This window comes from Corvus moneduloides, chromosome 22 (genome assembly GCF_009650955.1).
Source record: "Corvus moneduloides isolate bCorMon1 chromosome 22, bCorMon1.pri, whole genome shotgun sequence".
In the NCBI taxonomy this organism is placed as follows: Eukaryota; Metazoa; Chordata; class Aves; order Passeriformes; family Corvidae; genus Corvus; species Corvus moneduloides.
In genome coordinates, this window is record NC_045497.1 from 3,644,069 (window position 1) to 3,671,127 (window position 27,059).

Below are 27,059 nucleotides of genomic sequence, written 5' to 3' on the forward strand. Positions count from 1 at the left end.
AACCTTGATTCCCTGTGCAATACCGATAGATTACCTAACAGGAGGCATGAAATGGAAGAACGGCTCCATTTGTATAATTCTGCATTAAAAATCAGCCTATTCTGCAGTTAATGCTCCTCTGAAGTGTCTCCACAGGCAGGGGAGAAAGGGGCCGATGCTGGAGAGCAAAAAAGGACCTTATGAAAGGGACTGCACTCAAGTGAGCCTTTGAGGCTTTGGGGAAGTGGGTTAGTGCTGACGGGTGGTGTTTTGATGTTTGTCAGAGCTGTGATCCCAGTTAATTTTCAGACACATTACCAGAGCCAGGGGGTTCTGGGAGCACAGCGGGTGCACTGGACTAATCCATGTCCTGTCTGCAGCATCAGGGTTGCCTGAGGTGCTGCCACCCCTGAGAGTGCCCAGGACTGGGGCAGGGGCTATTCTGTCCCACTCCATGCTGGATGCTTCTGCTTTCCCTCCCTGCACGTGGAGGTTGGTACCATGTGCACGGTGGTGGCAGCAGCCAAGTTCCACAGCAGCCTCTTCCCGGCTGCCGAAGACCGCGGCGAGCTCACGTCCTCCAGCATCCTTGAAATTAATCTCTCTCTCAAGAGCCAACTGTCCTTCTTCAAAGCACACAGCTGCACCTGGAAGCATTCAGGAAGGGGTTTCATACAGGGGAGGACTCTGAAAGGTGTGTTGGATGGGGAGGCCGTGGTGGCTCCAGTGCAACACCCACTGTTCCATCACCTTTGGAACCAGGATGGGCTCGGGTGGGCTCAGGAAATAGCCCCGGAGTGCTTGGTGTGCCTGATCCGTGTCATTAGCCCGGCAGTTTCCTTGAAATCTGCTCTCGTGCTTCTCGCAGGTAAATATTTGTGGGAGTTCCATTTCCTGTGTGTGGGCGCGGCCGCCTCACCATCCGTGGAGCCAAGGGAGAGGATTTGTGGCTGCTGGGAGCCAAGGCCTTGGATGAGGAGAGCAAGGACAGGATTTCATTTTCTCAAATATATCCGCTCTGTGTTGCTTTATCTAACCCAGTTTCAGAGTTTTATTGAGTTTTTCGTAGAGTTTGAAAAGTATTTTGGGATACCATTCCCATTCACCTCCAAGATGGGAAAGGAAGTAATGTGAAAATTGCCCACGCTCCTCAAATTTCTTTGCAAAATAGGTTGTGTGTGCTTATAGGGGGGTGAGGAATAACCAAAGCCCTGATTCCCGTGCGAGGAGCGTAACCCGATGCACCCCTCTGGCCCATGTGTGCCCCCGGCCAGGACTGGCTCCGTGCCCCCAAACTGAGGCAGGTGGGTTCTGTGTGTGGGTCTGGATGATGTGTTCCCTTCCCTATGCCGGAGCCCCTCTTTGGGCGCAGTTAGGGAGTTATCCCATGCACTGGGAGCAGCACAGGGGGCTCTCCCTCTGCTCTGCTGTCCCTGAGGAGCAGCTCGTGCCACTGAGGAGGTGTTTGAGCTGTTTGATGTCTCGGCAAAGCAGGAACGCCCTCCCGGCCTCCGAGCAGCGGTGACTTTGTGCTGGCGCTCCCGAGAGGCGTGCGGTGCTCTCCTGCCTGCTCGGGCGACGGGGAGGCGGAGGCGCGGGGGCTCCCGGGGCGCTGTGCCGGGCCGGGCCGTGCTGTGCCAGCCGCAGCGGGCTCTCCTGGGACAGCCCAGGTTTTCTGGGGCAAGGACAAGGTGGCAGCAGCTCCGGGCGGGATGTATCCCCGCTGCCTGGGTGTCCTTTGGGACGTGTCGCTCCCCCTGCCAGCCTTGGCAGGGTGCTGGTGTGGGGCGGGGGCAGGGGTGGCAGGGGAGGGCCGGGTGGTCCTGCCTCTGGCCGCGCCACGCGCTGCCGCATCCATCCCCGCCGCCGCGCCGGGCACATCACGCTGCGTTGCCACGACAACGGCAACTCCTACACGCTGCTATTTATTCTGAAGGACACTTGCTCTTATCTGTTGTTGCAAAGCCCTCAGAAGATCGCATGCCACGCAAAATTCCTCCGAGGTAACCGGACTTGGCTGCTTCTGTCCCTGAAGCCATCTCCTGGGCACATGCCAGCCGGTGTGGTGGCGAGGAGGACACTCCTGGGGTGACAGCCCCTTGGGTGGCATCACTTGATGGGACACTGGTGGGACAGTGACCCAAGCTGTCCTCAGGGCAGAACGGGGTCTGCCCCATCTGGGTGTCCCTTACTGCATCCATCCCAGAGCCTCTGGCCTGGGGAGCAGTGGCAGCAGTGAGGGACACTGGTGTGGGTGTCACCAGCGCTGCCTGGCTGCACTGGGACACAAGTTTCCAGCATGACCCAGGGGAAGACAAGGGTTGGAGGTTGTTTCTGCCCACAGATCCTCCTGGTGCTGCTGTGAATGATGCAGCCACGCTCAGGCAGGTTCTGCAGGAGCAAGCCCCTGCAAGCTCATGCTGCCATCACTGCAGCCTGGAATGTCACAAGGAGACAGCAGGAGATGGAAGCAGGAGGAATATCTGTTTTTCCTGTGAGCTGCCAATCCCAAGCACCGACATTTTGTCTTTCAGAAGTTTCCAGGCAGTGGCTGGGATGCAGCAAGCACCGAGTTTGGGCTGGGCACATCTTCCCTTGCTCTGTTCAGCAACCGTTCATAAAAGTTCTGAGTGTGACAACACAGAAAGCTGGGAAGGGGGTGAGGTCTGGGGGTGTGCACAGATGATGTAAGAGGTGGCACCTAGGGTGAGTGACATGCCAGGAGGTACCCAGAACCTTTCCTTCCTTGCAAGGAGAGGTGTCAGGTGATGCTGGGGAGTTTGGCAGAGGCTGAAATCAAGCCTGACACACTACAGGAGTGATCCTGAGCATTGCAAAGGTGAGTAAGTGTTTGATGATCCGGCTGGAGCATGAGCTTGTGACTCCTCGCCAGTGGAAGCACGACATTGCCTACAGCACGTGGGGGACACTCTTCGTGCTGCCACCACTCTGCTGGCCTCTAAAAAAACCCACCACCACCACCACGGTTTGGGTGGTTTGTGGTTTTTTTGAAGCCTTGAAATCCTTCCTCCCCCAGCCTGAACTATTTTGGTTTCTGTTGTCTGTTTCTGGCTCTTCCCTTTCTCCTTCTGCGCTCTTTCCTTGCGTTGCCTTCTCCCTCCCCAAAATAAATGCTGTTACGCTTTGAAAAAATACCCAATTAGGAAAAAAGCAGAGATCCTCTGAGCAGAAAAAGCCTGTGCCTGGGAGTATCCAGGTCAGCTCCTTTAGCTTCGCTTGCTCAGGCACGGAGGGAGTGTACAAATGCTTCTGTCAACCAGATGCACATTCTGTCGTGCTCCCAAGGACTGTGCGGGCGCCGCTGCAGAGGATTAGCCTGTTTAGCCATGTAAAGCTCTCATTAACTCCTGCTGAGTTCAACAAAAGTCTTTCTCATGTAAAAGCTGAGTAAAATGGAGGAAAGATTTTTGGGCTTTGGCCTAATGACTTTTTTTTCCAGGGGGGAAAAAAAAGCAACAAAAATTTGCCTATCAGAGATTTTCTTGCTGCTTTACGTGGGGCAGCATCAGAGGAAACATGAGGCAAGCAGGGCCCTGGTGCTGTGCCACCGGGGAAGGGAGAGGGCTGTGACGTGATGTGACGTGATGGTGACATGAAAGCAAAATTGTAACTACTGAAGCTGCCAGCAGCTCAGGGGGGTTCCAGCTACTCTGTGGCAGAAAGGGCAGCAAAAGGGGCTGCTCCTCCTGCCCTCCGTGTGCTGCAGGGTCGTGTTCAGCTCTGGGTGCCCCACGCCGTGGGAGGGGATGTGCCATGCTCCGTGGGAGGATGTTCCTGCTGCGGCGTGGGCGACTGCCATAGTGGGAGATGGGCTACACGTGCAAATGCAAGAGCCCACGGACTCATCTGCTCCAGCCCTTTGAGGGACTCATCGTGCTGCCTGTGGGCTTGGGAAGCAGGGGATGGGCTCTCTGATACCTCCACATCTCAGTGTCCCTGGAGTGAAAGCTTGTGCTGCTGGAGCTCCACTGGGCCGTCTGCTTTGGATAATTCACCCAAAAGGGCTGAGTTCAGACAAAGCAGGCACTGGCCGCTTCTCCAAGGTGTTCCCTGGTAAAACCCATCCTCAGGTCATTCCCATCATTCCCAGACCAACTGAAAAGTCACGGTTGCAAATGGGGATCCTCAGCCTGCCATGCTGGCAGTGGTAGTTTTCAGGGGGAGGGAGTGCAGGGTGCCCCACGATGCCATTTTGGGGGACTTTGGCTGGAGAACCAGGGAGGATAATGATACCCATGGAGCTGGGGGACGTTTTGGGTGGCTGGGCTGGGAGATCTAGGGTGTGCCATACTGAGAGGGAGTGCGGGGTTGCCCCACTGCCCTTCTAACACGGTCCCTGTCTGTCCACAGGTCAGGTTGCCCGCTCGGAAGCCATGCTTGGATTTTAATAGCCATGTTCCACCTAGCCATGGACCTTGCCAGCTGCCAGCCCCCAGCCACCGGCACCGGGGGGAGGCTCTCGCCACGGCCGGCGCTCCGGCACAGACTGTCCCGTGGCTCGCCGTGGGGCACGGGGAGCGGGGAGGAGCTGCAACGCCCCGGCCCCCCCTGGACCTGCGCCCCCGCGCCCCCTCTGCAGAGACCCCGCTCCCGCCGGCCGCCCCCCGCTGCCCCACTGCCCGCTGGCCGCCCCCTGCGCCGGCCGCGCTCCCGGAGAGGCCGGCGGCACCTGCGCGGCCGCGGCTTCGCCCCACGGGACGGGCGGCCCACGGCGCTGCCCGAGGTCATCGTCTGGGGCCCCACGGGCGAGGAGGACTCCCTGGAGAGCAGCACGCTGCCCGGCGCCTTCGCCACCACCACCACCACCGCCGCCGCCACCACCGCCGCCACCACCGCCGCCGCCGCCGCCGCCACCGCCGTCACGGCTGCCACGCCGCCCCGAGGGCCTCCCAGCACCCCGGGCCCCGCGCCCGGCGGGGACGTGCCCCGCAGCAGCCCCGGCCGCAGCAGCACCGCCGAGCCGGCCGCCGGCCACAGCAGCGGAGGCAAGGATGCTCGCCCGCCCCGCGGGCTGGGAGACAGCACAGGTAGGGTCTGCCGGGGGCCGGGGTGGTGGCGGGGACATCAGGAGGGCTGGCGGGTCCTGGAGCAGAGCACGAGTGTCCCGGTGGCAGCGCTGCCTGGGACAGAAGTTAGTGTGACATTAAAGAAGCGCTCGGAGGAGAATGGCGGTGCTGATTATCGCTTTTATCCGAGGCGTTTTCCAGCCACTTGCTGTGTTTTCCCATTACAGTCTCCATCCACAGCCCATCTCCCATAATCGCCCTGAGCGCCACGCTCGGCACAGCAATGCCTTCCCCCAGTGCTGGCTGCTGTGTGGACATGGATGGGAAAGCTGCTTCCCATTTATTGCAAATTATATTTGTTATTGCTGATATTAAACCGTGGGATACCGGTGGATAGTTTACAGAATTTACTCACTGTGCATCGACTGCTTTAAGCCCACTGCGATTTTCTAGTCGAAATGAAAAGGAATTTTATGGCCTAATCTTAATCTCAATTAATTTATCCAGCCTGCCCTGCTTGGCAGAAAGAGACGATGCAACCAGGATGTTGTTCCTGACTTAAAGGAGTTATTTATAGCCGAAAAATAACTCCCAGCCTACACACCTTTTACAAAACGCTGGAATTGCCTGGATAGATCAGTGAGGGAGTATTGATAAGGGCTGCGGCTTTTGCTGTGCCCTGCATGATGAGAGCATCAGCCTGGTCTCCCCAGACCTGCTGTGGTCAGTGCCTCTGGCCTCAGTGGCATCACCCAGTCCAGGAGGGTGGGGTCCAGTGGCTTGTTGCCATCAGCCAGCTGCAGGAGCCCCTCTGCCTGCACCAGCTGTGGGAGGATGGCTCCTGGCATGTGCTGAGGCTCTGGGACTTATTGGAGTGGGCTGCCTTGTTTAGGTGAGGGCGAGCTGACAGTGATGCCACCCACCCGCCGGTGCCACCACTGCTGTCCTGCGTGGCCGCAGAACAACGGGAGCTGCAGCCCCGGCAGCTCCCAGAGGGCCAACTGCTTTAATCTTCAGGCTTTAGCTCTCATTAGGGGCTTTTTCCAGGATCGGAGTTTTTGCTAATTAACTTCTCTTTGAGCAGTGAATGCGATAAACTCCTTCCCGGGTCTAAAGGCCCTGTTTGATCCCAGCTCGTCCACCCTCAATTGAAAAGCTCCTGAGCTCCAGATCCGCTTTTCCTTCCAGTGCTGGGGCTGAGCACCCAAGAGAGCTCTCAGTATGCTCCCAGTGGGAGCACCATGCCCCTGCCATGCCTCAGGACAGCGTTTCGGGAGCGAGCAGCCGACACTGTCTCAAAGCAGGGTCTGTGCCCGTGCCAGTTTTGCTGGTGCGGCGCCTGTGCGAAGCCGTGCAGCTTCCCAGCCCTGCTCCACTCTGTTATATAAGCTGTAGCGGCTGGAAGTGTTTGTTCTCTGCTGGGAAAAACATATGGCTACAAATGAGGATGAGGTAACTCGCCTGTACGGTTTATTTGCCTCAGCGAGCATTGCCAGTCCCTGTCCGGTGAGGCGCCTTGACGGGAGCCTGGGGCGGGCGCGGTGCTGCTCACGCTGCCTGTGGTCCCTCAGCTGTCCCTGGCAGCTGCCTGGGGGGCACAGGTTAGTACCACCTGTGTGTGGCACCCACGGGAGCCAGGGTCACTCCGGGAACTGGCAGAGCTGTGCCAGGGCTCCTGGAGCCACGCAGATCCACACTCTCCCGTGCTCGATTCCATCGGAGCAGGTAGCTGCTGTTGTGCTGCTGCCCCCATGTCCCTCCTGTGCTGTGCCCTTGTATCCCTCTGTGCTTTGCCTCTGGGTCCCTGGTGGTTCTGTGGGACCGTGGGGTCCTTGGGGTGCACGCAGGGTGGTAAAAAGAGCCGCTTCACTTCAGCAGAGGCAGCAGTGCTCGCTGAGATGAGCAATGGGAGCAGCTCTGCTCTGTCAGATCTTCCTCTCGCCCCCCTTCCTCCTCACTGAGAAGCGAGAGAGAGAGAGAGAGAAAAAAAGCCAGAAACAATGCCTTCATGAGTCGCTGACAGCAAAAACAGGCTTTAAAAAATTCCCCTGGAAGAGGAATTACTCGGCTCATAGGCAGGAGAGGCGGCAGAGGAGCGATGGCTGGTAATGCCTGAGATGAGAGGAGAGGCTGGCGCGTGCCGTGGCCCGGTGGGTGCTGCCACGGGGGCTCAGGTGACCTGCGGCTCAGGTCTTCCTGTCCCGGTGCCACCCCTGACGCGCAGCACAGCGCTGCTGGCATCAGCTGGGCGTGCAAGATGTTCACCCAGGCATAGTTTATGCTTGTGCTTTTCAAAAATGTGCATCCTTCTTCGGGGCTGTCGTAATCATTTTACTCTGGAGCAGGGAAAGAGAGGAATAATTAAAATTCCAGCATGCTGCAAGTGGGAAGGGCTGTGAGGAGCTTTCACCGGGCACTCTCCACGTGGGCTGGGCTCCTCCGTCAAGGCAGAGCATCCCCGGGTCCCGCAGCCTCAGCCAAAGCAGAGAAGAGTGGAATGAATCAGAGCTGTCAGAGCAAGGCAGGAATTGCACTCGCTGGTTTGTCCGAGGCTCCTTTCAGGAGCTTTAGGATAAAGCCGTCTTTAATTAAACCTTTAAGTGCTTTATAAAGCAGAAAACTCCATGTGCTGCCTGCTGCTCTTAGTGGTATTTGATGGCTGGTCGTGGCGCGTTTGGCACCGCGCTCTGTGAGCAGCGAGCTTGTGGCAGAGCTGGTGCTCAGGGACACCCCTTCCCCAGGGCTGCCGTTCTCCTGGGAGGACGTGGGGATCATGTGGGTGTTGGCAGCTGGATCTGAGCTGGTGGTGGCCCCAGGCCACTCACCACCCCCTCCCCACTGCCAGCCAGCAGCGTGTCAGGAATAAATAATAATAGAGGCGTTGCTTCCCACTGGTGATGACCCTGCCTCCAGAAAGAGGGGTGCTGGAGGCGAGGAGATAGTGGATGCAAAAGGCTTCAAAGGAATTAATTAAAGATAAAATGTGTTTAAAAGAAAACCCTGGGCAGTGAGGATGGAGCTGCCTCTTTGATCTGCAGTGCCAAGGAGTGGGGAGATGCCACAGCTGGGGGACGGAGAGGAGGTAAAGGGGCTGGACAGTGTCTCCTGGGCCGGCACCACCGGTCACCCTCCCTGGGAGGTTCCCAAAGGATCCCTTGTAGGGCCGTGCATCAGCTGCAGTTCTCCAGAAGGGTGGAGGATGATGGTGGAGGCAAGGAAGGAGCGTGGCCATCAGCTGAGCTCTCCCTGCAAGGGAGACAGGACACTGCCCGGGATGTGCAGATGGCAAAAGTGCCTGTGCACATCCTCCCACATGCATCTCAGTGAGCCAGAAACTCTCCTCTGCTGCTCTCCAAGTATTTATTGCTCGGTGATATTTGCTGTAACACCTGAGAAGATAAGTCCCAGGGTCTTTAGCATAAGCCTTCAGGATCTTCCTTCTTGGTAAGAACATTTCGCAGCAGCAGCAGTAGTGGGAAGATGTTTTCCTTCTTTCATCAGTCCAGCTCAAAATACCAGGAAGTTAACCAGGAACCTTGGTGGGTTTTTCACTGAAAAGCTGCATTTTCACCTCAGGATGACTAACACTCCCTTGGCTGGGTTTCGGAGTGATCACTGATTTACCAGGTGGAAAACCAAGGGGCTTTGCTGCCCCCAACTTTGCCAGCAAGAAGGTGTTGGGAAGAGCAAACCCAAGGTGGTTTGTGGTGCGGTGGATTGGGCAGCAGAGGAACTGGCTGTGTACTGTAACAAGGCTTTTCAAGAAGGCTTCTGCTGCATCTCCACCCCTGTATCAGACCCTTGTGGCTTTTGTAAATTATTCTCCTTACAAGCTATTAACCAGCAGTAGGTTCATGTTACGGCCAAATCTGGCTGATCCCCCCTGGGAAAGGCCGGCGGTGGCAGCAGGGAGGCCACACCACGCTCCTGATTGAATTGTTCTGTCCGCAGGCAGCTTTGTCAGGGGATGAGGCTTTTGGGGCTCAGATGTGATTTCTGATGGCTGGGGAAGCTGTAAAGCCTCTTGAGTCCAGCCGGGTTGCCCCAGCTTCTCCACGACGCTGACGAGGAGGCATTGGCATCCTGGTGCCCGGGGCATGTGAGAACAGAGGAAGGAGACTCATGGCAGGGATGAGGATGGGATACTGAGGAGAGGGAGATCCACACAGCACACCTGTGGGAAGGGGCTGGGGTGCCTCCGGTGCAGCCCTGGCTGGGGGTAGCCGTATCAGGCCCGTAAGAGTAACTCCAGTTTTCTCCCTTTCAAATGAAATAGAGCTGTTTTCTCCTTTCTTTAATTTTATGCAGCTTCAAGGCCTTGACGAGAGTCTTCAAAGAGTTGCAGCTCGTAGCTGTTTTTATTGGGAAAATGAAAAATACAGGCTGCCTAACCAGAGCTGTTGAAATAAAGGCCTTGGGGGATAGAGGTTCTCTTTGTTTTTAATTAAGAGCTTATATCTCCTGTTCGCTGCCATTGCGCGCTCCTGCAGTAGCAAGACACTAGTCTCAAATGGATTTTCTCGTGGAATTAATTCCATTGATGCAGAGCTGTCCGGGAGCCGTTTCAAAAGGTGGCCAGAAAGGCCAAACCTCAGCACTTTCATCTCAGCAGCAAATATATGGTCTTTAAAATAACAGATAAAAAAAGCCCTGGCATTGGCTTGCTCTGAGAAGATTGGGGTTTTGCCCGGGATGTGGGGAATCGGGAGCTGAGTTCTGCTGCCTGCTGGGATTCTGTGGCCCCTCTCCCCCTACCATGGGGATGAGAGGCCCCAGTGAGAGCGGAGTGCACACGGATGGCATGAGAGTGGAAAAACCCAGCGATATTTCAGCATTTCCGAGGGTTCAGAGAGCGCCTTTGAAGAGCTTTCCCTCCTGGCAGGCAGCACGCGGAATTCTGCTGCACTAGCAGAAGCGCAGAGGCTTGGACACACTTTCAGTTCCATTAAATACTTCTCCTGTAATTACCCTCCAGTTAAATGGTCACTGCGTCAAATTGCCTGGTAAAAGCCTTGGCAGGGGGAGCCCTCGCCGGGCCCTCACAGGGCTGAGGCGTTCGCAGGTGCCGAGGCCGGTGCTGGGTGTCCCTCCCTGCCCTCCCGCCGCTGCTGTCCCTGCAGCTTCCGGTTTCCACGGTTAATAACGTGTAATTATGTGGCTGCTGGGTTCCGTGACCCGCTGGGATCGGAGCTTTTGCCGTGGAGATGAGCAAACAAAACCCAGGCACTGCAATCCCTGCTCCCAGGGTCTCTCTCTGGAGGCACAGGCTCTCCCAGGGAGTTATGCCTGTGCCAGGCAGCTTCCCACACTGGAGGAGGAGGATTTTGCTCTATGAGCTGTTGATTTTATCTTCCAAGTCCCCTTCCTCCATCCAACTGGGCTTTAAGGGCTGTGTCTAAAATACTGCTTTGCCTTTGGCAGCATCTTTCTCCATCTCACCTCACCCCCCAGGGTGCTTTATGTCCCTTACAGGACACTCGCCTCTCGAAGGGTGCCCCATCCATTAACCCCACCCCTCGGAGATTGGATATTTGTTTGATCTTGATCCGTATGGCCCTACATTCTTTGAGGGCCTAGAGGAAATGATTTGATATATTTATAAGTTAAGAATAAAGACCTGGCAGCATTTACTGCAGCAGGTATCGCTGTAGGGCTTCCCAGGGAACCATCCTGGGCCACCTGTCTGGTCCCTTCCCTCTGTCCATCACCACCACTGAGACAAAGATCTCCCGTCCTCTTGAAATCCCCCTGGCTTCTGGTGCAGAACTAATACATGATGCAAAGGAACTTTGCTGTGCCGGTACATATGGCAACTTATGTGTGTGATGGAGTCTAAAATTATCCAGCCTTTCTTAAAATCCATGTGTCCTGCTCCGAGGAGCTGCCATCCTTCCCAGTGCTCAGCCACCTGCAATCTGTTCTGCCTGTGCCTTTCCCATTACGTAAATGCAAGGATTAATTGCATCGTTAGGTTCTCCCTCGGCCCTGCCACCACTGCCTGAGCTCCCAGTGTTGCGGAAGGTCTCGTCCCTGACTCCGCTTCTGTTTTCAAAGGAATCGGGCACTGGGCTGGTTTGATTTTATTTTTAGAGTCTTTCCTTTTATCTCTCTCAGCAGCGTCCCACTGGGAGCTGCTCCAAGACTGCCATGCAGGATGCGGCCGGGCTGGCTGCTGCCGGGGTGGGCGTCACTCCTGACCTGGCACGCGTGGGCACGAGCTGCCACCGTGCTCCTCGGGCCCGTCGGGACATGCTCCCATCGTCAACACCCTCTGGGAACTCATAGCATGGGGCCAGAAGTCTTTCTCCATGCCTCACCTTCAGGAGGCGGGGTGCCAGTGGGCGGTGGGGAGCCCCTGTGGTATTTTCCCTGTGAATTCCCCTGGGAGATGAAAGCCAGAGGTGGAGCAGCTGAGGAGTGCGTGCCATGGCTCCGGCTCTGGGTGGAATTGGCTGCTGCCCACCCTGCCAGCACGGGGGCCATGAGCGAATCCTTCCCCACGAGCGGTGGCTGCTCCAGTGCTGCCCGGTGGCCCCCAGGCAGCCCCAGCCCCAGCTGAGCTGTGGCCCTGGCACTGACGCCGTCCTTGCCACAGATGCATACAGATATATATACATATAAAACTGCTTATTTTCCTGTCATTCTAAGACTTATTTATTTATTAAAACTACCATCCATCAGGAGCTGCAACATCTGTTTGTGAAAAATAGCACATCCTTGGGCTGCAGCCAGGAAAAATCATTTCATTATGAAATTGCAACTGTAAGGCAGCGCAAAATCACAAACATAGTGTACAGCGAGCTGCTTTTGTTTCCAAACTGCTCATTAGGAGTGATCCACGAGCCAAAATGATACCCCATGGAAGGTGAAGAGGGGGAAATGAGCCCACCCGACCTGCAAAGTGAGCAGCCGTCAGTGCCGTAATTATTATCCCTGGTGAATCCCACAGCCGGTGCAAGGCTGCGCTCGTCTCCCTTTCCGTCCCGGAGGGGAGACGTCTTCACTTCTCTTCCGTTCTTCGTGCCTAATTCGGGCTGACAAGGAACATACTTGAGAGGATAGGAAATGAGGAGCCTGGCTTACAGATTATTTTGTGTAAGGCAGGAGAGAGGATTGCAGCACCGCTGCCGGGGGCTGTGTGTGGCCCCGCACCAGGAAGGGCTGGGAGGGGGTGGCAGGGGGGCTGTGTGGGGAGGGGGACTCTGCCGGGGTCCCCTCAGTTCCCATCCCCACTCTCTTTTTTCTTCTGTCTGCAGGTCTGGCAGTTCATCAGATAATCACTATTACCGTGTCCCTCATCATGGTCATAGCCGCGCTGATAACAACCCTTGTCTTAAAAAATTGGTAAGGTCCCTCCTGCTCTGCTTGGTTTGGGGGCTGGTGTGGGACGGGGACAGGATGGGGATGGCGGTGCCCATCCAGCTGCAGGTGCCAAAGCCCATGGCACCTGCCGGGATAGTTTTGGAAAGGCATTGCAGGAGAAAATGGGGGGTTTACACCAAAACCTCCAAAGGAGGTTGGCTCATGAGGGTTCGGCTGTGCCCCCGCAGCTTCCCCACCTCACACCACCTGGCCCGTGGCTTTGGGGACCAGCACATGCCCGGGGTTGGGTGGACAGGTCTCACATGGGACACGTGCGCATCGCCGCTCCGGGGCTGAGTGCCTCAGCACGATGCCGCCTGGAGAGGACGGAGCCGTGTGTTGGGCCACAGCGGATGTTCCCAGGATCTGCCCGGTGCCGGCAGCAGCTCCTCCACCGCCTTCCCTAAGGAGCTTTGATGCTGCTCCTAAAATCCCCAGCCTGGCTTGGCAAGAAGCAGCTGCATCTCCTGCCCTTCCTTGGGACCCCAGGGGCTGAAGGGCACCTTTGAAGCCCCTCAGGTGCCACGGTTTGAAGCATGCCCCAACCCCCAGGGCGCTGCTGTGCTCCTCCAGCTTCATTTTCTCCCGTTTATTCTCTCAGCGTGGCTGGGCGTATGGCAAAATAGGTTAGCTTTCGCTCCAGGCACTCCTCACTTTACCTATTTTCCCAGAGAAACTGGCCTACTTTGAGGTCAGCGTTGCTGGCGTAGCGACACAGCTTCAGCACGGGGCTGAGGCAAGAGAGAGCGGCCGCACGGCCCTGTCAGTGGCTCTCCCCTCTGGCCTGGCCAAGCTCTGCGTGGGTGCTGCAGCAAATCGATTCCTGCAGCCAGGAGGAAATTGCAACATCGGGTTGATGAGGAGTCTGCTGGCTGACTGGGATGAGGGAAGAAGCCCTTTGCAGGGCTATGGAGGCATCTTCATCTTGGCAAAGCTGTAATGCGGCGCAGCAGCCGACCAAAAGCGCCGAGGTTCTGGCCCCACAGCTGAACTTGCTTTGGGGAGCAGCCAGTGACGCTCTCTCCTGTAGCTCAAGCAGGATTTAATTCACTAAACTTCCCTGGTTGCCACAGTGTTTCAGTGAAGGAGCAGGGAAGATAGTTTATAAAACACTTGTGGGGTTTGTCTCCCGTCGCAGCAGTGAGCGGTACGAGTCATTGATCCGGCTGACCACAGCTTGGCAGAACAGCTCAGTAACTGCTGCTGAAGCCGAAAAGGGGAAAAAATAAATCCAGTGATCAGTGTAGAATAGAAATGCTTTACAGTAAGTGAAATTGAGAGCTCACCAGAGAAAATCCCTGGCAGGGGAGTGTGGGCAGCACCCAGGTGTGTCCCAGGTGAAGAAACAGTACCTGGGAGTTTGCTCAGCTCTGACCAAACTGCCTCGGTTCGTTGGGTGACCCCGGGCCGTGTGTGCGTGCTCCATGGCCGGGCTGACCCACATCGCACACTCCAGCCCCATCCCCAGCAGGGACACAGCCGCCGTCCCGTCCTTTGGCTGGCACTTGTCGCCCTCGGGCAAGACGGGTGAGCGATGGCTGCATGCCAAGCCAGCGTCCTTCTTGTCACTGCTGCTCCTGCACACGTGCCGTGGGGAGACAGCAGTTGGTTAAGGGCTGTCTCTTTCGGTTGCATCAACCGGAGCAGAGCCGGCAGTGCCCTGCTGCTGGCAGATGCTGCCGCCTTGGCCAGCGCCACTCTCGGCACAGCCCCGCGCTCCTGTCCCCAGAGTGTCCCCAAGGGTGCCCCTCCGCAGACAGTGCCAGCATCTCCAGCTCCCACCGCCCTCAGAGCTGCCACCTCCCAAAACTCCCGCATTCTGCGAGGCGCTGTCGATCCGATCTGGAAAAAGTGGCATCTTAATTAAATCAGTGTCTAGACCCTGAAATAGGACCAGGCTGATTGAGGGCGGCTCCTGCGAGCTGGGGTTCTCCTCGTCTCTGACATACTGAGCCAGAAGTGTTGTGCAGCCACGAGATCCTGATGAAGCCTCCAGAGCTGGAGGAGCCTCCAGAGAGCAGGGCTGCCCTGCCAGCCGTCCCTCTGCTGTGTCACACCAGGTCCTGAGCTCATTTATCCTGAGAAGTTCCAACCTGTTGGTGCCTGCCAAATGGAAAGGGTTTCACTTCATTGTTCTCACCTACATATTTTCACTTAAGAAAAGGCTTTTGCTTCCTGCAGGTACAAATGTGTGACTCATTAAGTAATTCCTCTGATGGGAAAAAGCTTGTGTCTAAAATATAAATTTGATTCTTAAAAAAAAGCACCAAGCCAAATGACTGCTTGTGGCTGATCTTTCCAATTCTGAATTGGAATTGGAATTTCTGAATTCTAATCTAGTATTGAGCAATCTGTAATGACTGGTCAGTCGGGTGAGTCCCCTTGCCAAGTTTCAGGGATACACTATGCATCCTGTCCCTTCTGCTCTGGCCTTTCAGGCCATAACAGACTTATAAAAATGATGGAGAGCAACATTTTACACAGGCAGACAGTGGGATGGTACTGGGGGGATGGTTTTCAGCTAAAAGAGTGAAGACTTAGGTTAGATCTTAGGGGAAATTTCTTCCCTGTGAGGATGGTGAGACCCTGGCACAGGGTGCCCAGAGAAGCTGTGGCTGCCCCATCCCTGGAAGTGTCCAAGGCCAGGTTGGACGGGGCTTGGAGCAACCTGCGACAGTGGAAGGTGTCCCTGCCCATGGCAGGGGGGTGGAACTGGATGGTTTTTAAGGTCCCTTCCAACCCAGACCATCCCATGATTGTCTGATTCTCTGTCCCCCGGCCCAGCTGCGCACAGAGCGGGCGCCCGCGGCGCAACAGCCACCAACGCAAGCTGGACCAGCAGGAGGAGAGCTGCCAGAACCTGACTGACTTCGCCCCCGCCCGCGTGCCCAGCGCCCTCGACATCTTCACCGCCTACAACGAGACGCTGCAGTGCTCCCACGAGTGCGTCCGGACCCCCGTGCCCGTCTACGCAGAGGACACGCTGCACTCGCCCGGGGATTATAAAACGACCTTCAATGGAAACAGGTGAGGTGGGCGCCGTGGTTTCCCGGTGGGTTGGGGAGCGCCATCCCGCTGTGGTGATGGGGTGCTCAGGGGTGATGTTCTGGGAGCATGTGGCAGAGCCACCTGCCTGTCAGGTGCTCACCCACTCATAGTTCAGTGTGGGACTGGCCCCTGACTCCCAGTTCTGGCAGCAGCGCTGGGTGGGTGCCTCAGCAGCCCTTGGCCCTGCAGGGCTGGGCGAGCTCAGCACCACACGGTGTTCAGTTCCCAGCTACTGCTGCTGCTGCCAGCACATAAAATGCCACTGGATCCATTTTTCCAGCGCCCAAGCTGTCTCCTCAGTGGCACCGGCAAAGCTGCCGGGCTGCAAATGAGCGGGTGATTAATGGAGGAGCAGGCGGCGAGAGCCAAATGAACCGTTTGGCTGCTGTGAAATAACGGCGGAGTGTTAATGAGGAGCGTCACTGGCAGCCAAGGGATGTGGCCGTGCTCTGCCAGCCCCTCGCCTGCCCGGAGGGAGGGGATCGGGAGCAGGATGGGGAGCGATGGGGTTGGGAGCGATGTTTCCCACACCAGAGCCCTTTCACTGGGTGCTGGTGTGGTTTCACCATATGGTAAATGTGTGTCCCCATCAAAGGTAGAGGGGAAGCCAGGCACAGAGTTTTGAGGGAGAAAATAAGCAGCTGATGCTCCAGGCAGCCTCAAGGAACCACGGCATGCGTGGCAGCCACAGCCCATGTCTGCCTGCCCCAAGGACAGGCCTGGAGCCAACAACTTCATCGATGCCTCTTCAATCAGCAGCTCTTGCGTGTGTTTGGGGTTCTGCTCATCCGCATTTTCCAGGGCTTCCTCACATCTTGGAAGGTGGAGAACTGGCAGGGATTGTCACACCTTTTTGTTGGGTACCCACAAGCCTTGGTCTGATGTGAACCGCCCCCCCCCCAGCCAGGTGACAGAGAGTTCCTGTGTTCTGGTTGGCAGGGATTATGGCTTTTCTGCCAGCCAGGGATGCTTTCTGGGACCCTCTATCCCAGAGCACTTCCAGACAGCCTGGCAAGCCCAGGCCCACTCAAAGCATCACTCTAGAGAGGTGTAATTTTTTCCCCCTAAGAAGCTGATTGTGCAGCAGGCCACCCCGGCTTGCACCGTGTGTGTTACGTACCAGCGTGTACAAGCCCCTCTTTCTGCTCGCTGCAGACCCTCTTCTTCTGACCGGCATCTTATTCCCGTGGCCTTTGTGTCTGAGAAATGGTTTGAAATCTCCTGCTGACTGGCCGAAGCCTGTTTGACTTCTGGGGGCAGGGCAGACGCCAGCGGGCTGTTTCCTGGTACGTACCGCGCTCCCCGCATCCATCCCGCATCCATCCTGTGCCCCCACTGTGCCCATCATACCCTGCCTGGTGCCCTCCTCCCATCTGCACTTCTGTCAGTGTGACTGGACATATTTCCTGCCGTGGATGGGGTGCTGGGAGCCAAATGGCTTTTCCGGGGAGGTTAACTGCAGACAGGCCCACGCTAACAGACAGGGACTGGGATGGACACGGACTCAAAAGCAAAGGGTCCCTGGGGCAGCCTTGAACTTCAGCATGATCCCATGGTTCCAGCCCACCTCTAAAACCTCAACAAGCCACAGTAATTTCCGTGCTGGGAAATGGCTTGATCTGTAATTAACCTCTGGTGGCATGATGGACAGCCCGCCTAGTCCGAGCACCAGACATCCGGCATGCATGCTCCATCAGTATCTGAAAGCTCATTTGGTGATGTTTGCTGTCATGAACACTTCCATGCTCACTGCCAGGGTGCTGGGGTCCTCCTCCTCCTCCTCTTCCCTTTCTTCCTCCTCCTTCTCCTGCTGCTCTGCAAAGCCAACCCTTCGAGCACAGTCCCCAGCAGCCAGTCACACCTGGGGTGTTGCTGTGACTGAAGGAGTGCACTGATGTTGTTCTTGTTGCAAGGGTACAATCTTTGGGGATTTTCTTCTTTTCTGTTGAGTTGGCCTGAGCCGTTTCCACCTCCTTGTGTCACTTTTGAAGGGGGCACAGCTGATAGCAGTGGCAGGAAAAGCCATTGAGGTCTGTGTGTGCCAGCTCGCCCTGGGCAGAGGTGCCTGCTCCGAGCCACATGCTCAGATGAATTAATTGCTCTGTCCCAAGTCCCTGCTGTAATGAATCATATATTCAGTGTAAATGAAATTTCCAGCCTTCCCTGGCTGCAGCTTACTCGGAATAGCCTGTTTAACATTATGCACAGCTATTGAACACAGAAATATAATTAGATTAGAATGGAGGGGAATAAAAAGTTAATGGTCTCGGCCGTGCCGCGGCTGGCGGTGTCTGGACAGGGCAGGTGAGGTGTGTGCCAGTGCAGTGGGGCAGAGAGCAGGAGTTTGTCTGGCATGGCCCCACTGCCCCCCAGAGCCTCCTCTGGCTGAAGCAGCTTCACTGGTGAAGGTGAAGGGCTCTCACTCCCCATCCACTGACGTGCGCATGTTTTTTCTCTGACTCTTTTGTTGTGGCCACTGTCTCAGGGGACAGAGGGCGAAGGAACCCAGGCAGGAGCTGGTGCCAGGAGTGAGGACAGCAGAAGAATGAGCAGTGCAGTTCTGCAGGGAACACCAGCCTCAGCAATAATCCATTGGGCCTTTTCCACCCTCAGTTTTGTAGTTTGGGATGTCTTTCCATTGACTTAAAGTGAATTAAAAAAAAGAAAAAACATGTAAAGCAAGCCAGCTACACTCAATGCCATCTACAGCTCTCCATGCCTCAGGTAGAGGGAAGGAAGGAGCAGCTCGAAGCACTGTAGGAATCCTCTGTGGATCCCACTGCTCCTGCCCCCAGTCCTGTGAAACCCCAGGCCAAAGACTGTGCCCTGGTCACCTCCACAGATTTCTTTAAGTAGCCTGAAGCCGTTCCATTATGCCTTATTAAATCCTTGAAATTCTCATTGACCCGTTTTCATGGAATCCATAAAACGTGCATTGACGTGCTCTGGAAAAATCTATCCGGCTCGTACCTGGAGCATTAGCTCTGTAATGGCACTTCAATTACAGATGCAGTTCTGGAAGCTGCTGTTTGGTTTCATTAACGATAACAAAATGAGATTGATCCCCAAGCTGTTCTACCTGTTCTCTGCGTGTTTACTGTGCATAGGTGTATTTGCACCAGGCTGTTTCTGGGACACACTTGCATAAGTGGTGTGTCCCAGTTGAAACCAGGTGCTGGTGGGAAATCCCGCAGGTGAAATGAGCATTCCAAGTTTCATGTGCCACTGTGCAAGGTGCAGATGGCGTTGAGATGAGCTCCCTGCTAGGCTGTCCCTGCCACCGTGGTTGCCTTGTGCTGTCACCAGCTGCCAAGTGCCAGAGGAGCAGTGGGATGGAGGGAAGCGCCAGAGGAGCAGAGGCATGGAGGATGCCTCTCCAGCTCGTTTCTAGAGGAAAGGCTGGTGGAAAAGGAGATGCAGCTGCTTGGGCTGCACCGCTTCCGGGGGAATGAGTGTTTCCTGGCTGGCATGCACAGCTGCAGCAAGGTCACCTGAAGGGGACAGTTGCTGTTGACCCACTACACCACAGCAGAGGCAGAGGATGCTCTGGAGCACATGCAGCTTTTTGGCTGAAGGGACTACATGCAGCTTTCTCCTCACAGCCCCTTTGTCCTGGTGTTTTACAAGTTTTAATTGACAGCACTTCACAGCTCTGAGCCGTCTGGTTGGCACATTAGTGCTCCTGATGGTGTGGGGCCAGAGCTGGAGGCACAAGGCAGGTGGCATGTCCCAGGACAGGGATGGCAGGACAGAGGTGCTGCAGGTGTTTCGTTGACACAACCACTGGGAGCCAAGTTGGAATTTAATGTGAACTTCACATCTGACAGTCCATCAGCCTGGTGTGAGGACTGACCGTGGTGCTGCCCAACTGGCACCCTGGCCTTGGGTGATGCTGAGAGCCTCATCAGGCTGGGCTGAGCACTTGAGGCAGCAGATATAAGGGACAGCACTGCGGAGCATCTCCAGCCTGGAGAGCTGCAGGGAACACCAGGGTTGTGTCACGAAACCTGATGAAACTCATCTAGTTACACAGGGAGCAGATGTTGAAGCTATTTCCTGGGGTCAGATTCCTCCTGCACCTGCAGGAGCCGTGGGGAGGGTTCCTGTGCTGCAGGCATGGTCCCCGCCAGGACACCGTTCCTCCCCACAGCAGGCGACACTGCCCGTGGCAAGCAGCTGGTGGAGCTTTCCAGCAGATTGCTTGTGCCAGCAGCCAGGCCCCACTGGAGCACCAGCTCCTTGGTAGATGTCACACCTCGGTGGATGTCACGCCTCAGCAGTGGCTGCCAGCAGCTACTCCTGCAGGCGGAGAAGCTGGTGCGTCTGCAGCAGCCTGGTGTAGCAGTGCAGCCTCAGTGTGGCCCTGGGCTGGGTAGGTGAGGAGTGGAGCAGTCCGTGAAAGCTCTCAGGAGTTACCTGCAGGGAGGGATGAAAAGGAGAGCTCCCCTTGCCCTGGTGCCAGTGGTGCTGGAGGAGCACCCAGACAGAGGCAGGAGCACCGCCGCTCTGCAGACCAGCACGGGACGTGTGACAAAGACTTGAGTGGCTTTGTCCGAGCACCGCAGCACAGGGTGGCTGGTTTGACTTGATCTCATCCTGGCTCTGGGGCTTTCTGAAATGGAGTTTGAGATTCCACATTATTCTTGTCCTTAATCCCACTCTCTTTGACTGAAAAACCCCATGGAATGAGATTATACAAAAATCTGTAAGGTTGATCAAGCGCTGACCTACTTTGCACAAAGAGGCTATTTGGGATACAATACCAATTGTACATCCTGCCATCGTGCATTAACCAGTGCTCACCCGGAGCCACGGGAGGCTCGGCACCGCTGGCAGGGACGGGGCAGTTTGGGACCCAGCAGCTGTGCTGGTTCGGTGACATCGGCCTGACCCTGCCCTGGCACAGGGCAGTGAGAGCTGACGGCGTTGTGTGGTAATGCCGCGCTCAAACACGGCAGCAGCTGCTGTGCTGGCCCCGTTCTGCCTAACAACAGCAAATGGTTTGTGTTAACATTAACAGATAATGAGTCATCATAAAAAATCCCGGCTTGTCTTCGGAGGAGTAGCAGCAGTCCCAGCACTCCCAGCACAAGAGATTAAGGACTCTGGAAAATCTGTCTCGCTAATTAAGACTTCAGGGTTGTTCTTGGCGATGGTGTATTGGGCATCTTGCTTTAAAATAGTGGTTTTTAGAGAAAGAACCTTGGGACAAAAAGCATGCCACGTTCTGGATGCTGATCCCAGCCAGGCAGAGAGCACAGATTAGGGATGTGTGAATTAGGGATCCTGGGATTAGGGAATCCTGAGCACTGCTGTACGGGTTGTAGGTACCTGCTTGCAGCTGGCTCTGGCACACCCAGCTGTGCTACAGCCCATGAAATGTCACGGACATGTAAAGCAAGTGGCCACATGCCAATGATGCGGAGTGATTGTCTTCACACTGAGGGTCCAATATTGTATACAGAGAGATCTTCCAGTAGACGGTAAATAAATAGCTTAAGGACTTTGATAGGATCTCTGGTTTGGTGCTTAACCAATTCCTTATTGATTCTTTAGATTTAACTTTAGAAAATCTTGTTAGTGCTTGTCATCATCTGCTCATCTGCCAGAGCACTCGCTGCTCAAGGCCCGAGTGTGAGAAGCTGCAGAACGCAGGGATGATCAGGAGTAAATCCCACTCTGGAAAAGGCCTTGAGGAGAGAGAAGTAGTGATCCCAATCCCCAGCACAGACTGGCAGCTGCGGAGAAGGAGGAGGAGGTCACTGGTACCCTGCTGCCTCCATGCTCCACTCCCCCAGGAATCCTGCAGCTCCACAGCCAGGGGGAAGGAGGAGGAAACCTCCAGGTAGTGGGGGATCATCCAAGCAGTGACACAAGACGTGGTACAATTCCCTGTCATGACATAATCTTTCTTTTTCTTCTCGTCCTCAACAGGATTCCATTGGTGAACCTGTAAAAAATATAAAAAAATAATGGGTTACCTGTACCTACCATTTCTGTTTACCAGTAGGAGACTCAAAGAGCAGCGTTCTATGGGCCAAATATATTTTTATAAAAATGAACACGCCTATAGGTAACTGCGTTGTCAAGGAGCGCGTTTTTGGGAGGAGAGAAAGGAAAGTGTGCGAGCAAAGAATCCCGTGGAGGAGGAGGAGGAGGAGGAACCAGCAAGGGATGGAAAGGGAAGGATGAGCGCCTGGAGCCCGGCCATGGACGGTGACTCTGAACCTGTGCCAATAATACCATTATGTGCCATGAACCGACGCAAAGACTTTGCAAAGAGCCGAGTCAATAACGCCTGGAAATGTTGTGGAGGAAGAGTGGGGCATCTCTTCTGGTGGGGTCATCCATTCCGGTCCATACGCGTACATACATACGGTATATGTAGAGAGAAAATATATATATATATATACACACACAAACACTTTTTGTACTGTAGCAATTTTTGAAGATCTTAAATACTCATTTTTAAAGATGATGTCATGGGCTAAAAGTCTCATTTCTTTAACACGCATCATGCAAACTGGGTGATCTGATGTTTTCTACTTTGGCAGCTTGCCTGTCAACCTATATGTGTATATATAGGTAGACATATATACATATATATACGTGTGTGTGTATGTATAGACATATATATGTATGTATACATATATATATATCATTTTGGTTCTTTTTGGAAATGCTTTTCCAGCGTTGCGATGTGACCGTGGTGGGAGACAGCCGGGACTGCGCTGCCGGCGGGAAGCAGAGGAGAAGCTTCCCAAAACCATCCAGAGCACAGCTCAAGGCAGTGCTGAAGGTATTTCCCGGCTTCTGTATCCCGATAAATCATCAAGGTCGATGGGAAGAAGCCGGAAATCCTGGGCCTGCCTTGTGTCCACAGAGCTGTGATCTCCGCCACGCTAGGCATGACACCTCGGGGCTGGACGGGGCAGATTTTAGGGGCGGACTTCCAAAAGATTGGCCTCTCTTGGCACAGAAGACAAATTTTAGGAGTAGGGTGTGGGAGGTTTTTTGGAAAATGGCTTCTAAATTGGCCACAGCACCAAAGTGTACTCAGCCCTGTGTGAGAAACAAGAGGAAGGAGCTCGTTGCCTCCTGCCCCAGCCTGGGGCTGTGGGATGGAGAGAGCCTCTTCCTTTGTTCTCCTGGTCTTGGCTGGCTCTGCTGCAGCAGGAGAAGACACAGCCATCTGTCCACAATCCTGGAGATCACTTAATAGTGTTTAAAGGGAATTTTTGCCAGGGAAGCACGATTCTGCAGGCTCCGGCTTGATGTGTTGATCTAGAAACGTCCATGCCCATCCAGCTCCTGCTGAGGTGGGTGGTGGTGGTGGGTGCTGACCCTAAACCCTCTTTCCAAGTCTTTCCATGGAGTCGGGTGCTGCCATGCTGTGCTGCACATCGTACACTGGGATGGGTCTCTCTCGGGTCCCTTCAATGTTAAATGGGTGGGAACGACAGCAGAGATCAGACCAAAGTCCTCCAGTTCTTTTTGTAAACTGTCCTTGGTAAATACTAGTGCTTTTTTAGAACTGTCCAGATCCACGTTTCTACTCCCCCACTGATTACTCAGCTCCTTTTCTTTATGATAATGAACGTGCAGTTTAAAAACAAAACAAAAAAAGTAGAACCCTGGTGTCGCGCGTAGCCACGCGTGCGGTCTCTTGTTCCCATGTCCTTTTCTGTCCTTTTCCCATGGAATTGCACAGTCTGGATTATTTGTCCTGAATTTTTGGACACTGCCTCAGACAGAAGTCTTCCTTGCCAGCCCTGACAATTACCTGCGGACTCGAGCCAACCATCCCCCTGGGGAGAGCAGTATCTCCTGGGTGGCTCGTGTCTGGCTCTCCAGAGCATTGGATGCCTCCAGGGAGGAGAGGGGACAGTGTCTTGCTAGAGCAGTGGCGCCCAAAGCTTTAGCCGTCCCTGGGGAACGTGGGGAGTGTCTGTCCTTGGGAAGCGTGGAGTCTGAGCGACTGCTCCAGCGTCATCTCAGTGTCCTGGGGCTTTCCTGTGACGCTGGTGTCAGTGGTGCAGCCCCTGCCACAGGCTCTCCTCCCTTTGTGACTTCATGGGAATCCATCCACGCCAGCTTGGAGCCACGTTCCTTGAGCTTCTCCCCTTAATCTTCCTATTTATTTCATTCCCACAGGTATTCCAGTGTAATCGCGGTAGCAGTATGACAAGAAATATATCTCAGCTCCCTCATTCCAGGGCATGTGAAGCAGCATTCTGTTTCTGCATGGATGGAACCTGCTGCCTGCAGGGGAGTCGTCAGGCAGAGCTGGGGGATGCCAGGGCAGCACGGGCAGCACTAGTGCAAGCAGTGGTGATGAGGAGGCACCTGGCTCCCAGGAAATTCCCTGTGGAGCTGGGGAAGAGGAGAGGAAAGCGTGTGTGTGTGTGTGTGTGTGTGTGTGTGTATCAGGGAGAGAGAAGGAAGGCGAGTCACTGTGACCCCGAGGATGGTCACAGGTTTCAGAGGGCAGGACTTGCATGAGCTTCCCCCACAGTCTGCAGCAGGACATGTCCTGGTTTCCCCGGAGCTGAGCGGTGAACCAGGGAACAAAAGTAGATGCACAATCTTCCCTTATTTATAAGGACCAACAGCACTTGCACTTTATCAGAGGAAGCCTCCCCCCATCCATGCTGGGCCAGTGCGGTGGAGGGAGAGGAGGAGGAGGAAGGGCTGGGATGGAGCCGCTGATGCAGTGATGTACAAGGCAGGATCCAGGCGTCCCAAGGTCTTGCACAGTGAAGAGAAATGAACTGTGGTGATTTCATTCCCTCCTATTGATGAAAGCCAAAAAACAAGAAAGAAATGAAAATAGAAAGTCGCATTTCCATGACATAGTCTATTGAGTAGATCATTCCACCATGGAAAAGCAGGGAAGCGTGGTGTTCTCAGACATGCTCCCGTGGGAGCCTTGTCATGTTTTGGGCACATCGTCTCACCCCGAGGTCCTGGAAGCTTAAAAAAAGAAAAGTTTTGCTCCTTGCTTTGCTGTAAGCCCTCAGCCCGCTGCTGCTTGTTTCTTTTCAGTTCATTTTCCGGATTCCTTAGCCCCTGAGTAGTCCCTGAGAAACACACCATGGCAGCCGAGAGGCTGCCACATCCCCAGACGTGTCATGGAGTGTCTGTGTGTCACTTGTGGCTCTGTCCTAGAGAAAGTGGTGTGGGACAAGCCACCCACGGCAAGGAGAGGTTGGTTCTCCTCCAGCTCTGCGGCAAGCCCAGGCTTCCCAGGGCCGTGCGGGACTCTCCTCCCTCCACATCCCTTGCAAACCCTGAGCAGGAGCCACAGGATGTGCCGCTCCCACTGAGCCAGGGAGTCGGCTCCGCTGCTGCCACCGGCACCAGCGGGCTCTGTCCCGCACCAAACCGAGCTGGTTTGGGGCTCTAGGTCCGAGCTCCCATGTCATGGCACCAGCAGGTAGGGCGGGCAGGGTTTGTTCCTCAATCCCCTGACCTTTGGAAGCCGGGGTCCCCCGAGGGCGGCTTCACCTCACAGCACCCCGGGCAGAGCCGGCCCTGGGCAGCCGCCCGTCTCTCCAGATCCGATCGTTTACCTTCACTCTGTCTTCCCAGCTGGAGAAAGGGCGGCCGGTGGTGGTGGCAGGAGCCGTGCTCCAGAGAACACCAGTGCTCCATGGGGCACCATGGGGTCAAGGGCACCGAGCCTGCCAGGAGGTCACCGCAGCGATGGCAGCGCCGGCGCGGGGACGGATTTCAGGTTACCTCTTCTCCACTGGCAGCTTGTCACGAAGGAAGGTAGTTCAGCTGAAACGGTAGTTAAATAGTAGATATTCTACACATAATATATATTTTGTAAAAAAAAAATTAAAAAATAAAATAGAACAAAAATATATCTATCCTATCTCAGCCCGCCCATTTCAGGATGAATGTGGTTGGAATTTTCTTTCAACCAGATATTAAATCTGTACGCAATTTTTTCAAAACCAGCAAGAAATCCCTCGCCATTTCCAAGTCTGTGGGTTTGGTCTCCCGAGCTCATCTAACGCTTCTCACACATTTTTAAGAATTACTCTCAGCGTTTGTAGGTACATTTTTAATAGTGTCACGAGTGGAGATTATATTTACTTTGAAAAAAGTATATGTTGCACAAAAATGTACACTAAGGGCACAGATTTCTGACCCAGATTCTTCTATTTTAGGTTCCAAGGGGTTTATTTTTTTTGTTTGATAGGACATGTACAGTGAAGTTTACACTTTATTTTTATTTTGCCAAAACCCGTTTTCTAACATGAGACAGTTTTACTTTGTAACCAGTTTTACATCACTGACTACTTCTTTCTTTTCCTGGGAAAATCCTGCACCGGGAGGCATCCGGTGGAAGCGCCGTTGCCTTTTGGCATTGTGGCTGCCCCACGCGCCCATAGCGCGAGCTGGGGCGGTGCCAAAAGGACCTTTTCTTCCCGAGCGGTTTTTAATTTGTCTCTGTCCGTGGAAGCCGTGTATTTGGAAGCACTGTAAATGCCACCCTGTCCCCTTGCCCTCTGTATATTTAGTACTCTGATGTTGCTATTAAAACTGATATGAGAACCGCGCAGCCGGTGGTGACTGGGTTCCTCCGCGCACGGCCGCAGTCCCTGGGGAGGGGACGGGGTTGGTTTGGTGTCCAGAGGGATCAATGTCTCAGCAAGAAGGAGTCCAGAGGCTTCTCTGGGGAAATCCCACTGTTCCCAGCTGTGCATGCCTCGGGTGAGCAGCTGGGAAATAGCCCGGCCTTCGTCCTGGGAAGAGGGTCTTGTGCATCCCCTTGGAGTCTCCGCCATGGCAGCACCACCTCCACACCCTGTGGCACAGGCAGGAGGGTGCCCGGTCCCCAGGCTCACCCAATGTCCCCCAGATCTCTGAGGGGACCCTGTGTGCCTTGGGACAGCTGCTTGCAAGAAGGAAGCCATTTAATAGGACTGTTGGGGAGTTAATTAAACATCACTAATGATGTCTTAAACAGCTCTGCTATGAAATCACTTCACCCAGCTGCATCTTTTACCCAAGGAGGAGTCCTGGCCGTGGGCGGGTCACTGGTAAGTGATGGCTCTGGGTTGCACATTGGGTGTGGAGCAGGTCACAATGGTTCACACTCAGGCTGGCCCTGCTGCTGCACTGCTTGACAGATGGACAGACGGCTGTGGGGACTGGGCAGCACAAGGAGGGCTCTTGCCAGGCAGCAGGGGCAGCTCCCACAGCCCCCTGTGCTCCCACAGCATCCCCCTTTCCCAAGGCACTGGGACAGCATGGCTGTCATTCCTCACAATGCCATCTGACCTGGAAGGGGGGAAAGCCTCTATTGGTGTCCATGTTGGCTTTGAAGAAGGATGGTCTGGGAAGACAGACATCAGCCCAGCCACCTGCCACTTGCATTCCCAGGCTGTGGCAGCAGCCTTCCCGCAGTGCCAGGACCCTCCACAGCTCTCCGTGCCAGGGCAGCACAAAACCAAGACCAGAGATGATGCCCAGCCCCAGCCCAGACAAACCTCCAAAAGCTCTGTTCTGCAGGAAAATATATAGAAAAATGGGGAGGGACAAAGCGAGCTGCTCTTCATTTTAGGGCCAAATTGCCACCTTAAATCACTGAGACAATGTGTACAAGCGAACAGGATGCGAATGGCCTCA

General features: G+C 55.0%; 1 protein-coding gene across 1 annotated transcript in view; it reads left to right on the top strand.

The window, feature by feature from the left end:
* AJAP1 (adherens junctions associated protein 1) overlaps positions 1-25,989 on the top strand; it is a 38,521-nt gene extending 12,532 nt beyond the window's left edge. Inside the window, exons 2-6 of the mRNA XM_032131566.1 lie at positions 4,351-5,027; positions 12,263-12,350; positions 15,153-15,395; positions 16,572-16,702; positions 21,351-25,989. Coding sequence (XP_031987457.1) covers positions 4,351-5,027; positions 12,263-12,350; positions 15,153-15,395; positions 16,572-16,644 — 1,081 coding nt within the window. The 3' untranslated portion in view covers positions 16,645-16,702; positions 21,351-25,989. The remainder of the gene's footprint in view (positions 1-4,350; positions 5,028-12,262; positions 12,351-15,152; positions 15,396-16,571; positions 16,703-21,350) is intronic.
* Positions 25,990-27,059: the final 1,070 nt, after the last annotated feature.